The sequence below is a fragment of the Plectropomus leopardus genome, chromosome 3, assembly GCF_026936395.1.
Source record: "Plectropomus leopardus strain MGB_pleo_1.0 chromosome 3, ASM2693639v1, whole genome shotgun sequence".
NCBI lineage: Eukaryota > Metazoa > Chordata > Actinopteri > Perciformes > Serranidae > Plectropomus > Plectropomus leopardus.
This window is the reverse complement of record NC_142178.1, coordinates 20,344,219-20,359,234: the sequence shown is the minus strand read 5'-3', so window position 1 is coordinate 20,359,234 and position 15,016 is coordinate 20,344,219. Positions and strand designations below refer to the sequence as shown.

Genomic DNA, 15,016 nt, shown 5'->3' with positions numbered 1-15,016 from the left:
AAACATATAGAATATATCTGGTCTTATGCTTTAAACTGCCAAAATAAAACAATAAAAGAGGCCTTAAATATAGAAAGTAAGTTCAGGTAAAGATCGGACAATTTTTCGGTAGATAAATCATTTCATCAACCTTTTGTTTGTACAAAAACTGTTTTCTGGAAAAGCAGAAAGACAGTGAGTGAAATACACAGGGGTGCTTCAGGGGGAAATGAAGAAACAGAGAGAAATACAGATTAAGGGGAAAAAAAGGAAAAGAGGGAGGGTGCAGCAGAGAGATAAGCAATCAATCATCTGTGGTGTAGAGAAGGGTCACAGAGGAGCCATGCTCCCTCACTTCTTATTAAGAAAGGTCATTTTGGTGTTTATGAAGCGGGAAAAAAGCCAAATTGGTAACTGAAAATAAAATCTAGAGAAGGATTAGTTTTGAGTAAAATTGTGTAGGGTATTTCTCAAGTATTCAAATGTGACCACATGAGATTAAAGCCAATAATAATGTGATATTGTCTTTCCTTATACAGCTGTGGTATGTCAGAAATGTAATCACAGACTCCCGCTTCCGGGATAAAATTAGAATAATAATAAAAAATTGCTGTTGGTCAGTGCTGCAGCTACTGTTTTTGTCAAAAGTGCTGTGTTGAAGTCATAATAAACTGAACTATTTTGAGTATACGGCCTCCAGTGTGACAACAGACAACTGAGCTGTCACTTTACTTTCTCACTCTTAAATCACAATCACTTCCAGATATGTATCTCTTTAAAACACAGCAGTTAAATAGTATCAGTCCAAAGTGTTATTTCCCGTTCCACAGTGTTTTATGTATTTTACAGTTTTATTTCATTGTTTTTACCTTATTTTTTGTATTTGAAATTTTTTGTATTACTTTACTCACTGTGGCTACAGTATGGCTCAAAAGTTTGGATTTTGTCTCAGGTAAGAGACAAAAGTCAAGCTTGCAGTCAGAAGGCTGAGAGGACAGCTCCATACAAAGGTGTTCACTAGAAACATGTAGGATGCTTAAGCTTGTCCCCATAGGACAGAGGTGAGGAATCATTTTCCTATCAAGGTCCATTTCAGTTTTTATGAAGTCCTCCGAGGGCCATACTAAATTCATGAACACGTGATGCATCGATTATAGATTCTAATAGCATGAAAAAGCGATCAGTTATCACGGTTTAAATTACACTCCTTCACAATCTCCCTCTGCGTGAGGTTTCAGCTTCTTAGTTATTAATTCACTCACCACAAAACTTGTCCTCCTAACATTGTCTCTGTCAGTCTGAAGTCTTGTGAAAGCTTAATGTTTGGGCACCCCAACTCCGACGACGAGCGTCAAATTTATCAAAACGCATTTGTCCTGTAAACTCTTCCGGTTTAGCATGTTTGGAACCGTAATGGCGCTCGAGATAGGCCTCTTTCGTCACTGCCAGCGCCACGACACAAACTTGGCAAAGTGTATTGCCTTTTACTTCGACAAAGAAATAATCGTTTGTCCATTTTTCCCGGAAAACGCGGCATTTTGCATCCGCCTCCATTTTCTTAGCAATCGCCATGACACATCGCTTGTCAATCGATTCCCGATGTAATCGCGCGACTGCACGTAACCTCACGTGTTGTGTTCACTGACCCTGAACCTGACTCGGACATGCATCGCCGTCTGTGTTATCCCAGAAAAGTAATTGCTGTCGACATTTTTGTTTATTATTTATTTGTGGGCTGTACACGGCCCGGAGCCCGGAGCCCGGAGGTTCCCCACCCCAGCCATAGGAGAACCCTTTATGGTTCCTTTTGGATGCTTTTATAAAAGTTCCACATGGAGGCCTTTCCGATGGTTCTATCTTAAACTCCAGCCCATAATGTAATCGTTCCAGACAGAAATCTTTCTATGGGTTAGCCCCTTTTGTCTTCTTCCAATGCTAAAACAAACCACCCAGGGAATTCAATGGGAACCATTTTATAATCTAAGAGTTCCAGCTAGAACCCATTCATGGGGCTCCAACTATAGTCACTGACTACATTACTCATAAGTCTCTCTTGCCAATCAAGGTTTTGTTTAACTGGTTTGCCTGCGGTTCCCCAAAGTGCCAGAGCTTCGGTGGCCCGGCACAATCCACAACACTAGTAGTTCACAATCATGTTTTTAGGGGGTAGATTTATGTATCTGTTGATTTTGTGAAATCTCCACAACTACTGAGGATTCGGATTCTATGACATGTCAGTGGTGCAGTGGGTTTGGGCACTGAAACCCAGTTCCACATCAGAAATATATACAAAATGCCAAGTATGAGATAACCCCTAAAAACAGAAGAAACAAATACTTTCAGCAGCCCACGTAACTCTGTATGGCATGAAATGTTGATAAAGATATCAATTTTGGCAGAACACAACTAAAATGGATTGATTAAGGGGTTTCTCAGATACATCTACATTTGAAAAATATCAATTGAAACATGAGTAAACATTTGAAAATTTGAGGGTGAGGATCTTTTAACCCCAAAACTTTAAACATCCTTGAAGAACTCTTTCTTCCAAAAAACCCTATCTTCATAGACATAGTATTTTGGAGCCCCTGTTTCTTAAAGTATATTTTTGAATAGTCTTACATGCTTTTAGGTTGTAGAAAGTTCTCTCTACAAATAGACGTTATTTTGTATCAAGGGTTTGTTTTGTACATGGAGATCAAATCATTGCATAACTGTTCAACCTGACTGATAAGTGAAAGAGCAGAAAGAGGAGCAACAGTTCAAGAAGAATATATGAAGCCAACAGTCATTGGTAAAAGAAACTGGAAGCTTAGCATCCAAATGTGAGCAGATTTAAAAAGGCACAGATTCCCTTTTCAGTATCAAGTGCACAATAATGGCAATAAGGCAATGTGTTGCTTTAGCAAAACCTTTCGATAGAAATGGAAAGGGTCTAGGGTCTAGTCAAGGGTTAGCACTGTTGGAGTTAAATCAGGAAATATCAACTGAACATATAAACTGACAAATTGCAGTTTATACCATTTCAATTTAATAACTGAGTTAACTGCAGGAAGCCCAGAGAAAAACATAATATTTAAAGCCAAATTGCAACATTTTGTTTCAGTGATGATCAGGAGCCACTTAGGCTTTTCTGGACTGGAAAACAAATTAAAAATTAAAGGGCATTTGAAAGAAAATTTTAATAACAGTATTCTCCCACTTTACAACACAGTGGGAATATTGACTAAATAGAAGTTATAATTATTTTTATTTCGGGACCAAAACTATTTCAGTGGTAAATAATACATTTGGTGTTGCATTTGGTGATCTATTAGAATAGCCATTATCGAAGAAAAGAAGAAAAACACATCTTTATAACAGGTAATTCCAAACTTTTGATTGGCGGGCTATATTTAATTGTAGTGCAGATTTGTTTTTACTTTGTAAACACTCTGTTATGTGGTTTTGAAAGCTGTTACTTGGATTAAGGTTATTATTACTATAATTAGTAAGTATTTAGTTACAGTATTAACTATACCTTCATTGTCAAACAATTGATTAATTGTATCTGACTGCTCCAAACAGTACATCAGTATAAAGGCTGTTTCTGTGCACCCCCACCTCTAAATACACCACTGTCAGGGATTATTATGTGAGTGGGATGGCTGAGCCCAAGTGAGGTCAGGTGGTGAACATGATGTTATCTGATGTAATGTGATATTATCACCATGTTTGTGAACATGTGAGCAGGAGCGGGAGTGAGAGCAATGGTGTAACGGCATCACTTAGACAGTGATCGAGCGTGACATGAAGGATCATGTAGGAGAGAAGCAGAGTGACAGTGAAACTCTGAGGGTTCGTGTTGGAACAGCCACTGAGAGTCCCTGAATAGAGACACACAAAAGTCACGTAGCCTTCTTAATCCCTTGATTTGTGATCTCTAATGGTGGAGGTTCCAGGAGGAAACACATTCACTTCCTCTCAGGCGGAGCTGATTAGAGAACAAACAAGATCAGACTATCGGCGCTATTGATCCTCTCTTAGAAAATAATAGCTGAGTGAAAGAAGCTAATCAGCTGTGGGCAAACTTTTGACATGCAGGTTTCAAAGTAATGAGGCCAATGCATCTCTTGTTGTGACATCTGGCAGTTACTATGGTAACTCACATCTTGACATCCTCTCCCATGAAACAGCGGTTTCTCAGTAGCCCCGCCCACAGCTGCACGCCAACGATGCCAAAGATGAAGAAGACAAAGAAGCACAGTGCCAGCACATTGCCCAGCATGGGAAGTGTGTCCAGGAGGAGGGTCACCAGGATACGCATACCTGCCAACACACACACACACACACACACACACACACACAGCACAAACACCATAAGCAACTGCGCACAAGACACCACACGCTGGCAGTATCTGCAAGTACACTTAAACTTTTGCAAAATGGCAGCCACAGGCAGCGGTGGAACAAGATTAAATACATTTACTCAAGTAGTGAATTTATTTACAAATTTTAGATACTTTAGGTACTTTACGTGACTGTTTCTATTTTATGCTAGGTCATACTTCTATTTCAGTTTGTTTGAGAGGGAAATATTGTACTTTTCACTCCACTATATTTATTTTGATCGGTTTAGTTACATAGCAGATACTAATAATTAATTCAAAATAAAATCAATTGATTAATTATTATATATTATTATATGTTACCTAGTAGTATACAATGTTATTAGCTCCACTTACAGAGATGAACTCATTCATGCATCAATAACCATAGTCTTACAATGTCTTGTATATTATTCTGAAATGGACCATTCTGCATGAGTACTTTTACTTTTGGTACTTTAAAGATCTAGTGTCCAAGAATTAGAGGATTTTAGTGACATATAGCGGTGAGGATTGCAGATTGAACCAGATAAAACCTCTCCCAGTTAGAATTCCTTCAGTGTTCGTTGTTAAGGAAATTTTTACCAGGAGCCGAATTATCTGCAAAGATCTCTTCCTCTCCAAAACAAACAGACTTCGTTATTAAAACTGCAAAAAAAAAAAAAAAACTGAATAAAGTAGTTGCATGTTACAAATCAGCGTTTTTCATCTGGTGTTTGACATGTCACAGATGGGCTGCACCTGCTCATGCGTGCTCATCTTATTTCTCTGATAACTTAAGATCCAGGCGTTCAGGAGTTTTCAGGAGCCAAATTATCTTCAGTGGCCCCTTCTTCTCCAAAACAAACGAGGTGATTAAACCAATTAAAGGACTAAACAAAACTGTTTCCTGTTTAAAAAATCTGTGTTTTTTCCGATGTGCTCGTCGCAAAGGAACTGCTAATTACAGTGAACGATGCGGAAACATGAATGGCCCTACATACAGCAAGTGTGTGGTTTATCTGTTCTGGGCTACTGTATAAACATGTTGGTGCAACACCCTGGACTCCATAGGCAAGGACCTGCTCAATACGTAGGTATAAACAGCTGAATCTAAGGTAATGAAAACACAAGGATTCTTACTGTCACACTAAAGAAAACATACTTATTATATTATATTCCATTTGTTCAGAAATATCCCCCTAAATCCTATACACACACATTTGTCTACATTTTGATTATAATACTCTTGTACCTTTATTTGAGAATGGTTTTTAATACCAGACTTTTTAAAAAATATATGTTTGTAAGAAACTTGAACATGTGTACGTATACAACAACAAACAAATGGATACCTCATCAACGACAGCACACACTGAGGTACAGATTAACAAAAACCCCAAATTATTCATACATAAAGCCCTCTGTTGTGAATGCAAAAATCCTGAAAGCTTGTTAAAATTAAAGGTATTTGATTATTTTAACGGTACTGAGCTCAAATTTATCATAGTGCAAGGTTTTCATCACCTGATTGAGCCATGCATTTCACAAACACACTAAATGTTCTAAGACAAACATACCCCGTTTCCGTTTTCATATATACATCACTCTCCCTAAAAACAAGTTATTAGTATATAACTAACCCAATATGTAACACTTGGTCTGCCAGTCTTTTCCCAAAATATTGCATTCGATCTTTTGGTGTGCAGGAGACACACATCTATGATTATTTGTTTAGTTTTGGCAAACCTGTGGTCCTTTGGGTATAGCCCTAAATTAAAAAACAGGAGTCCATTGGAATGTCTTTTGAAATAATCTTTTCCTTTGCCTTTTTAACCTCCTAGCAAAAAGATTTTATCATACTGCTCTGTCAAACACAATGAAATAGTGTCCCCTTCACCTGAGTACATTTTGTGCATAAACCTGGGACATTGCTTTAATATTGATTTAATTTAGCTGGGATGATTAAATGCAGGACTTTTCCTTGAAACAGAGTACTTCTACGCTATTGTTACTCGTACTTAATTTAAAGATCTGAGTACTGCTCCGACTACGTCACAGGAAACGTTGGCCAGACAGGAGAAATCTCTTAATGTATTCTCCACCAAACTGGAGCACTGCAATTAATTGAATGGCAAATAATTAGAGTTCAAACACTGATAATTGGCCTCCACTCTACTCTGCTGAAGAGCACAGATACAAATTCTTCCTCTTTACTGCTTCTGGATTTGGCTACTTCAAACACAGTCTCCAATTTCACAGGAACTCAGTCTGAGTCCTGCCAAGGTCACAGTGTGTACTAGAAGAAAAAGAAGTTGAGTTGGCTGGCCAGTTTGTGTGCCAAGCTGTTAAGAACAATCATCATAATGATTTCCATGACTTTGATCACTGTGTCCTCGTTTGTTTACACATGCGTCCATCAAAAGGAAGGCTGCAGCTGTTAATAGTAATGAAATTAAGTGGAATTTACAGTGCAGCCAGAGAGTACAAGGACAGTGACACATTTTTCATTGTCTTGGCTATGACTTCGACTGCTGACTTTCAGCTAAAGGTGTTTCCACATACGATGAACATTGTAGGTCTGTGACCTACAGACTTAAGGAGGTACTTGTTATACTTGTTTCCTGCTGAAGCTCTGCCAGGTCTGTACTGCAGTCACCTTAAGTTTGTGCTTGTTTTGGGGGATTTTTGCCCTAAAACGGTCTTTGTTATGTCAAACACACAATGGGCCTCATTCACATATATGCCTGAAAATGTTTTTACTTTGCACATAAAATAAGTGTGCATGCAAAATTTTGTCAGATACACGATGTGCGCACCGGCCATGTTAGTGAATTACTGTAGAATCATTCTAAATTGGCAGGCGCGTGCCGACTATTTGCAATCAACACACTACCTCCCCCATTTCTCTAGGTAAATACATTTACCTAAAGGTGCATCATGGAGAAAGCAGTGAAGTTGTTTCTACGCACAAATTAGTGAATGTCTTGGCAGTCTGAAATGGCTCATTAGCTGGGAGTCACTCTCTTCAAACATGTTATGTGGATCTCTAAAGATCTCTCCTGAAGGCACGGGCTGCCTCCAGCAAGGCTAGATATGCCAGTTTAGCACCTGCTTGGAGGTAAATCACAATCTTTTATATAACTTTTATATATACACAATGTCATGGCACTAGAAATTGATGGGTATAGCCGATCATTATAGGCCAAATCTATAAAAGCAATGAAAAACAAAACTGTGATTTTCTTATACTCCACTGTAAGCTAAGACTGACACACTCAATATTTTAATCATGACAGTAATTGAGGAGGATAAAAGGACATCAAATTCATAGATATTTAATTCATTTGACCAATATATTATTAAGTTAAAGGTTTCGAATAAGAAGTTCTTTCAAACTATTTTTTTAAGAATGCAGTTTTAACCCTTTGAAACTTGAGCAAGTTGGCTTGATTTCTTTCAAAATCAAGGGGAGGAAGACAATGAACAACAAAAGAAGAAATGACTCTAAAATTGGCGAGAAATTAGTCAAAACCACAAGAAAATTATTTAAATATTAGTTAAAAAAAATAAAAAATGTATAAATAAAGGAAATGGCCTGCATGAAGTGCTTATAAATTAAAATAATTCTGTAATGTAGTTCCAAACATGTAATTATGATAATTACCTATAATTATAGTTTTTTCCTTTGCTTATTTCTCTTTTTCCGAAACATTTTCCCATAGCTCTTTTAAATTAATTTTCTTAACTTCTCTAACTTTTTTTTAACTAATTTCTTACAATTTGTGGAACATTTCTTACAAAGTTGCTTCTTGCCTCTTGTTCCATATTTTTAAAAGAAATCGCACCAGTTTGCTCAGGGTTCAAAAGTTTAAATACTTGTGAAAGGCGTTTGAGAGCAGCAAAAGGAAAGTGATGCCACTCCAGGTTTCAAAGAGTTTATATACTAGGCATGTTAAAGGTTTGCATTTACATTTTAGTAGACAGTCAGGGCAATATCATTTCTTTGAACACGTGGTTAAAGGCAGTTCTAAATGTGTTTGCAGGGTACAAACTAATTCAGGAAAGAAAATATTGATGAATCTTGGATTTGTGCATAAAATGTTCACACAGCCTGTTAAAGCAAACTTTTGTGCCATGATTGTGAATGAGGCCCAGTGCCTTAGATTGCAGTCAGGTCAATGACTTTTCCAGTGAAGAACGTTATATGGTCTTACCTTAAAAAAAAAAAAAAATCTCCTTAATTGCCCTCTGTCTTCTCTCTTTACAGCCCTTGACCTGCTGCATTGTTGTAAAGTCATGGGAGTCCAATACTCTCCACCCAATTTGGATGTGTTTAAAGCTTGCAGTCAGCACTTTAACCTCACAGTCACTGTTTCATTTAAAATCCAATGTACTTAAGCACAGAGCCAAAACAATGAAAGGCAATGAAAGCGACCATAATACTCTCTGAGTGCAGAGCAAGTTGGAGGGAAAAGGAAAAAAACTCACTGGGAACTCTGTTGATGGCTCGCAGTGGGCGGAGAACCCGGACGGTCCTGATTGCTGACAGGCTGACATTGTGTCCATCAAGCGAGTACTCCAGCATTCTGTGGAGAGGGAAAGCCACCGCTGTGTCACTGGCATCCTGATCAGCCTGACCTTGGCAAACCCTGAGCGTCTCCAGAGTATCCAGCAGGACGCAGTGCACTGTCTCTGGGATACATAGCCTTTTAACTACCAATCACCGAGGTCTCCGTCTCTCAGGACCGAATGATGCCATTGTCATTCTGCGGAGCTGTCACGCACACACACAAACTTGCGGTGGTTCGTCTAAGCACGCGCGCACACGCTTGACATTTAACTGGCATTAAACAAGTGTCTAAGCTTTACACAAAACACACACATACACACACAGTTTTGGCTCATATTTAATGTCAGATGTGCATGTGTGCTCGTGCATGCGGGTGTGTGCGTTTGTCAAACACTCACCCCACTATAACAATGAAGAAGTCCAATCTGTTCCACGTGTCGCCTAGGTAACCATTCTGACCTATGATCCCGAGAGCCACCATCTTCACCACCATTTCCCCGGCAAAAAACACAAAGATCGCATCATCCAGAGCCTGCAAAAAAACACACACACACACACACACACACACACACACACACACACACACACACACACACACACACACACACACAGACATGCACCCAGAGGATTAGTGTAAACTGATTAAGTGGGAAAAAATTAAAGCTAAAACTTTTCAGACCCTTGATAATAAAGTCTCAAAGCTGAACATAATTAGTTTGTAATTTCAGATCGTGTGTGTGTGTATGTGTGTGCTTTACCTGCAGCAGGAAGGGTGTGTGTCCACAGGGCTGGAACATCCCCAGAGTCACACAGTTCAGCAGGATGGCCAAAATGCTCACGCGTTCAAACCATGTGACATAAGGTTAAGGGCCAAAACCACCAGGGCAGAGTGTGAACACTGATTACAACAACGATTTTCCATATTATCACACTTCATTGAGCTGTAAATGTCACTCATTAGGTTAATTGGCAGGAGTATCAACCAATCACAACAAGCCAACACACAGGAAGCAATAAACCCAAATCTAAGCTGTACCATCAGAAACCAGTAGGTGATAGTTGCTGCATCCGTGTATTTCTAGAGCATATGAAGTTACATTTCGATAAATGGAAGTGCAGATGTGTGACAACGTGAAAGGGAAAAAAAAGAAGCATTTTGGAAAGGTGTGGGGCTACCACAAAATGCCAAAACAGCTTAGGTGCACTTTGTCATAGATTTTCAGGGTTCCCACACATTTTTAAGGATAAAATTTCAAAACCTTCAATGATTTTTACTATTTTTTTTACTTTTCCAGGCCTGGAAAATATAATTGTGAACTTCTATTACTTTTCCAGGTTTTCCATGACAGTGGGAACCTTGTATTATAGGTGGTCCGCTGACAAAGAGCAGTAAAGCTCTCAGAATACAGGCGTGACTGCTGACAGTTTAGTTGGCCTGTTGGTTAATTTGCTAAAAAAAAAAAATGCTGAAAGTACCACGACTTATCACGCTCTATTCTACTCGCCACCACAACAAGGCTTTAAAGCCATGTTTGGCGTGATATGGCATAATGACATTCTGTAGTGTCATTTAGCCACTTTTTAGCAAAAACCTTTTTAAGACAAATAAAAGCTTCAGCATTCACAAGTGGGGTATTTACTGATGCATTTTATGTCACAGAACAAAACATGAAAGTATCATAAGGGTGTGTTAACCACAGACCTTATTTCAGGCATCTAACCAAAAAGCCATTAAAATAAATAAATAAAATTTGAACTAATTTCCAGGTTTTAGGACTCTGTGACTCTCTACTACCTGGCATTAATCAAACATATCAGTTTCAAACTCTATTCAAGCATAATTCCAGCAAGAGAGAGATAGAACATTAGGTGATCGTAAGCAAAACTGCACAAATTGACACATATTAGAGCTATGTTTGGTCAGCAGCTACGGGGGGAATGAATCACTGTTATTTTATATTACTTGGAAGATTATCCACGGAAGATTACTGTAACAATTAATTTTATTACACACCACAAAATTTCATGACTTTTTTTCAAAATTTTCAAGGATTTTACTAATGCCATGAATTTTCCAGGCCTGAAAAAAAGATTGTGAAATCCCTCGACTTTTCCAGTTTTTTTCATGACCATGGGAACCCTGTAATTTATAGATCTCAAGAACTCTACTGTGTGATATAAGATTATTTTTCCAAAAGATATTAGAGGGCACTATCTACCATGTCACTGTAAAATCTCCCATTGAGATGTGGTAGCTGTGATGGTCATAGGATGATTCACACAATTTTCATTCTCATCAAACCCTTCAGTGACCCCTCGTGCCCTGTATTGAATCATCTGCATTCATTATGTTTCTCAGTTCATCTTTTCAGATTTTTCCCTTTGATTTGTCATTATTCTGTATCTAACTAGTGGTAATGTCTGTTGAAACCCAGAGGTAACCCTAAAGAAGCTGACTGGTACACATTAAACGTCAAGCCATGTTCATCTGATTCACAACATTACTAGACTGAATTTACAAAACATCCCTGAGCATGCACACACAGCTCCATGTGTGAATTTTGCACCTCACAGCTTGTAAAATCAAATTTGCAAGCACAAAACTGAATGTACTAACCTAAAAAACAACTTCTACAAGACTGGAAACTTGCTATAATAAGCTTAAATGTATCAACTTTAATTTACAAGCACAACTTCTGACAAGCAATTTTGACATATTTAATATTCGCAGCTACAAAAGAAAGACAGCTACCATGAAACAGTCGGTAAGACATTTGAAGTCAGTTTAAGGGTAAACTCGCGTATGGTGGGTGTTTGTGCATCTGTGTTGCTTGCTAGCTGTCAAACTGGAAGAAGGAGCACAGCTCAGAAGTGGAAAGCGTGGAGGTTTAAAGGGGGGAAATGGTCTGAAGTAGAAAGTTAAAGGAAAGATTGTGTTGGCTCCATGCAAACACACACATACACACACCCATTTGAGCGCAAATGTGAAAACTGCTGAATGGATGACAGGAATATATTCAAGAGCCAAGGACGCATACATAACAAAGCCTGGAGCATGCACATGGATACATACACATAGACACACATGTGCGCACGCGCTCACACACAGAGTCCCCTTCCTGGACACTTTGCTCTCGAGAGGGCGGAAAAATTAATGAGAGTACAATCCTTTATCACCCTTGAGACAGAGAGAGAGAGTGGGGAGAGAGAGAGGGTAATCCAGTGTCCTCCCTTTGCTGTGGTTGCCATGGGAACCCCCATCTCACCGTGGGAACTGACTTCTGAGTTTCACAATCCGCTTGCATCCTGTCTGGACTGGAACACAACACAATTAATACGCACAAATAAACACACACTATAGAAAATGATGTCCTTCAGTGCAACTGCATCCTTCACTTCCTCGGTGCTGAGGAGGGTCGTTTGAATGCTGCTCCATCAGTATAAGTTACAGCAGCTTAGATAAGCCTGAGCATCCATAAAACACACACTAACACACACACATGGACACGCACGCATAGTAAAACAAGGGACGGGGCAGGGTCAAGGTGTGAGTGATGGATGAGATGGGAGTATTTCCACGGTTGGCCTATCATTCAACATCAGTGATGAAACACAGGGGGGACATCCTCTCCTCTGTTTCACTCTCTCCATTGCTTTTCCTTTATCTACTCAACCTTCCCCTCTATCATCTCTCATTTTCCTCTCCAGCCTTTTCCCCACTCTCTTTGGCCCAATTATTTCTCCCATTTGCTCCGTTCCTCCTGCTCTCTGTCTATCCCTCTTCCTTTATACAGTACGGTATAATTTCCTATCTTCATGCCGTATCATTTCCCCCATATCCTCCTTGCCTCGCTCCTCTCTTGTGCACATGCACTCGCCTTTCTCCATGAACAGCCCTCCCTGTCCATTTCTACACATCTCCACATATGCGTGCCCTTGGGTGGAGCTGTAGTCTCTCTGTCAGAAACCTGAGTCTCAGCCAACAGATAAACTACAACTACACTTAATAATTAACATCGTCAAAGAGATGGAGAAGCAGAGAGACGGACAGGGTGAGAAATAGAGATGTAGATACAGTAAGGGAGAGACGGAGGAGAGGGAAAGAGGGGGCAAGAAACAGGGGAAATTAGAGATGAGCCAAAGAAAAATGGCTTCATGCTAAGTAAAAAAAAAAAAAAAAGGTCAGTTTAATAGCGGGATGAGAGGTTAAGACTCTGACGATTAGAGCTTATAGTGTAAACAACTGAAAATGTTACATGCCCCTCCACTCTTTGTCCTCTCTCCCTAATTGCCTCATCTTCTCATTCTCTTGTTATCCCTCCCTCTTCAAGAGCCGCAGCCCCCTCCTTGTCTCTCATGAACCCCCCCCTCTCTAACTCTCTCTCCTCGAGTGCCAACACAGGTAATAAAGGTCAGGCAGGCATTATAAATCAAATCAGATCATATCACCCTGATCTTTCTGGCATCATCCTCCACCCTTGGCTGGATATACGCATGATAAACCCAGCGTGGGGGATCATTTTTATATGCAGCGTTCATTATGTTAAAAGGATCATCCATAGGGACACAGGCCATCTGGATACATGCAGAATATATGGCCTTATTGCTTAAAGTTTGAGATTTTTTTTTATGTGGTACCACTGTCTCAAAAGGCACCCTTTTTAAGAGGTTAGAAGTAACTTTTATAGCTTTATATATAAGTTATAAACCATTAAGAAGAACAACCTCTGGGCTACCATGTTGTAAAAAAAATCCCTTTGGCTTGTGTATATTCTCCTCCAGCATGACACTTTGTTTGTCTTTTCCCTTCACTTTAAAATTCAATGGGAAGACTTCTCCAGTGGACCAGTGGAAAGGCTCTGCATAGAATGAGGACAAAACCCCATTTATTAACAGCTTATTAACAATAATTTACTTCTGCAAACTTGATGGATTATTCTAAAATTACTTCACTAATGACATACTAGCATTCATTAACACTCCTTTTTAATGGCTTCTTAACTTAGAGATGGCATATCTTCATCTGCCATGTAAGCTACAGGCTCTATGGATGACAGTGTCCGTTGGATAGGCTGGTTGATCCTTTGGTCCTGACTGAAATATTTCAACAACTACTGAAAGGATTGCCATGCAATTTGGTGCAGATATTCATGCTCCCCAGATAATGAACTCTAATGACTCTAATCTAAAAGGACCGTCATCAAGTTGAAACTTAACTTTATCCAAAAAATTTATATACGATCAAGTATCTTCATGGAAAAAACATGGTAGATGTGTTTTAGAAAACACTTAAAAAACAACCTCCCAGACAGCATGTCTATCAAGCTTATACATACAGTTACAATACATAAATAAAGTAAAGAGACTTGCTCACATTTATAAGTGCAAACATGATTTTAGAAACTGATAAACTCGTGACTCATACAACACTAAAAAAAACAGTTCATCTCCCAATCAAAAACGAATTTTTTCCTCTTACCTGCAGTGTCATTTATCAGTCTAGATAGTTTGATGTGAGCTGTCAAGTGTCTGCCCTCTCTCCAACATAATGGAGCTAGATGGTCTCGGCTTGTGCTGCTCAAAGCTTAAAAAAAAAATACTTTTGAAAACCTCAATAGCGATGTCTTTTTCCAGAAATCATGACCCAATTACTCAAGATTATACACAGACCATGTTGTGAGCAGTTTCATATAGGAACTATTTTCTTCCAAACAAACTACACCCAGCAACCCTATCACTGCGCAAAAGGAAGTGTAAATCTGCTGCTATCTCACCTAGCACCACTGAGCTCACTAACATTACAGCTCAGCCAAGGAAGACACCATTAATTAATGTTTACATCTCATGATCAAGAGCTTTTCATCCATGAGTAGATGCACGCTTCCTTCTGCACAGTAATACAGTTGGCAGGTGTAGTTTGAAAGAAAATAGTTCCTAAATAAAACTGCTCACAACAATATTTATGGATTATCTTGAGTAACCTGGTCATGATTTCTGAAAAGTGACATTGCTGATGAATTTGTCAAACTTATTTTTGGCGCTTTAAGCATCACGAGCCAAGTGCCATATTCTAGAGCAGGCAGACATCTCTGCGGTCGATATCGCCAACACTTGGGAA

The 15,016-nt window shown here is 39.1% G+C and overlaps 1 protein-coding gene across 3 annotated transcripts in view; it reads right to left on the bottom strand.

Annotated features, from left to right (window-relative positions):
- LOC121941811 (voltage-dependent T-type calcium channel subunit alpha-1H-like) overlaps window positions 1–15,016 on the bottom strand; it is a 64,474-nt gene that overhangs the window by 41,398 nt on the left and 8,060 nt on the right. For 2 of the 3 annotated variants that reach the window (XM_088075848.1, XM_088075847.1), the window contains exons 3-6: window positions 9,657–9,751; window positions 9,297–9,430; window positions 8,817–8,914; window positions 4,128–4,287 (exon numbers count right to left, since the gene is read on the bottom strand). In XM_088075848.1, the coding sequence (XP_087931974.1) occupies window positions 4,128–4,287; window positions 8,817–8,914; window positions 9,297–9,430; window positions 9,657–9,751 (487 nt within the window). Of the gene's footprint in view, window positions 1–1,241; window positions 1,507–4,127; window positions 4,288–8,816; window positions 8,915–9,296; window positions 9,431–9,656; window positions 9,752–15,016 lie in introns of those variants that run through there. The other variant, XM_088075849.1, reaches the window with a different exon arrangement.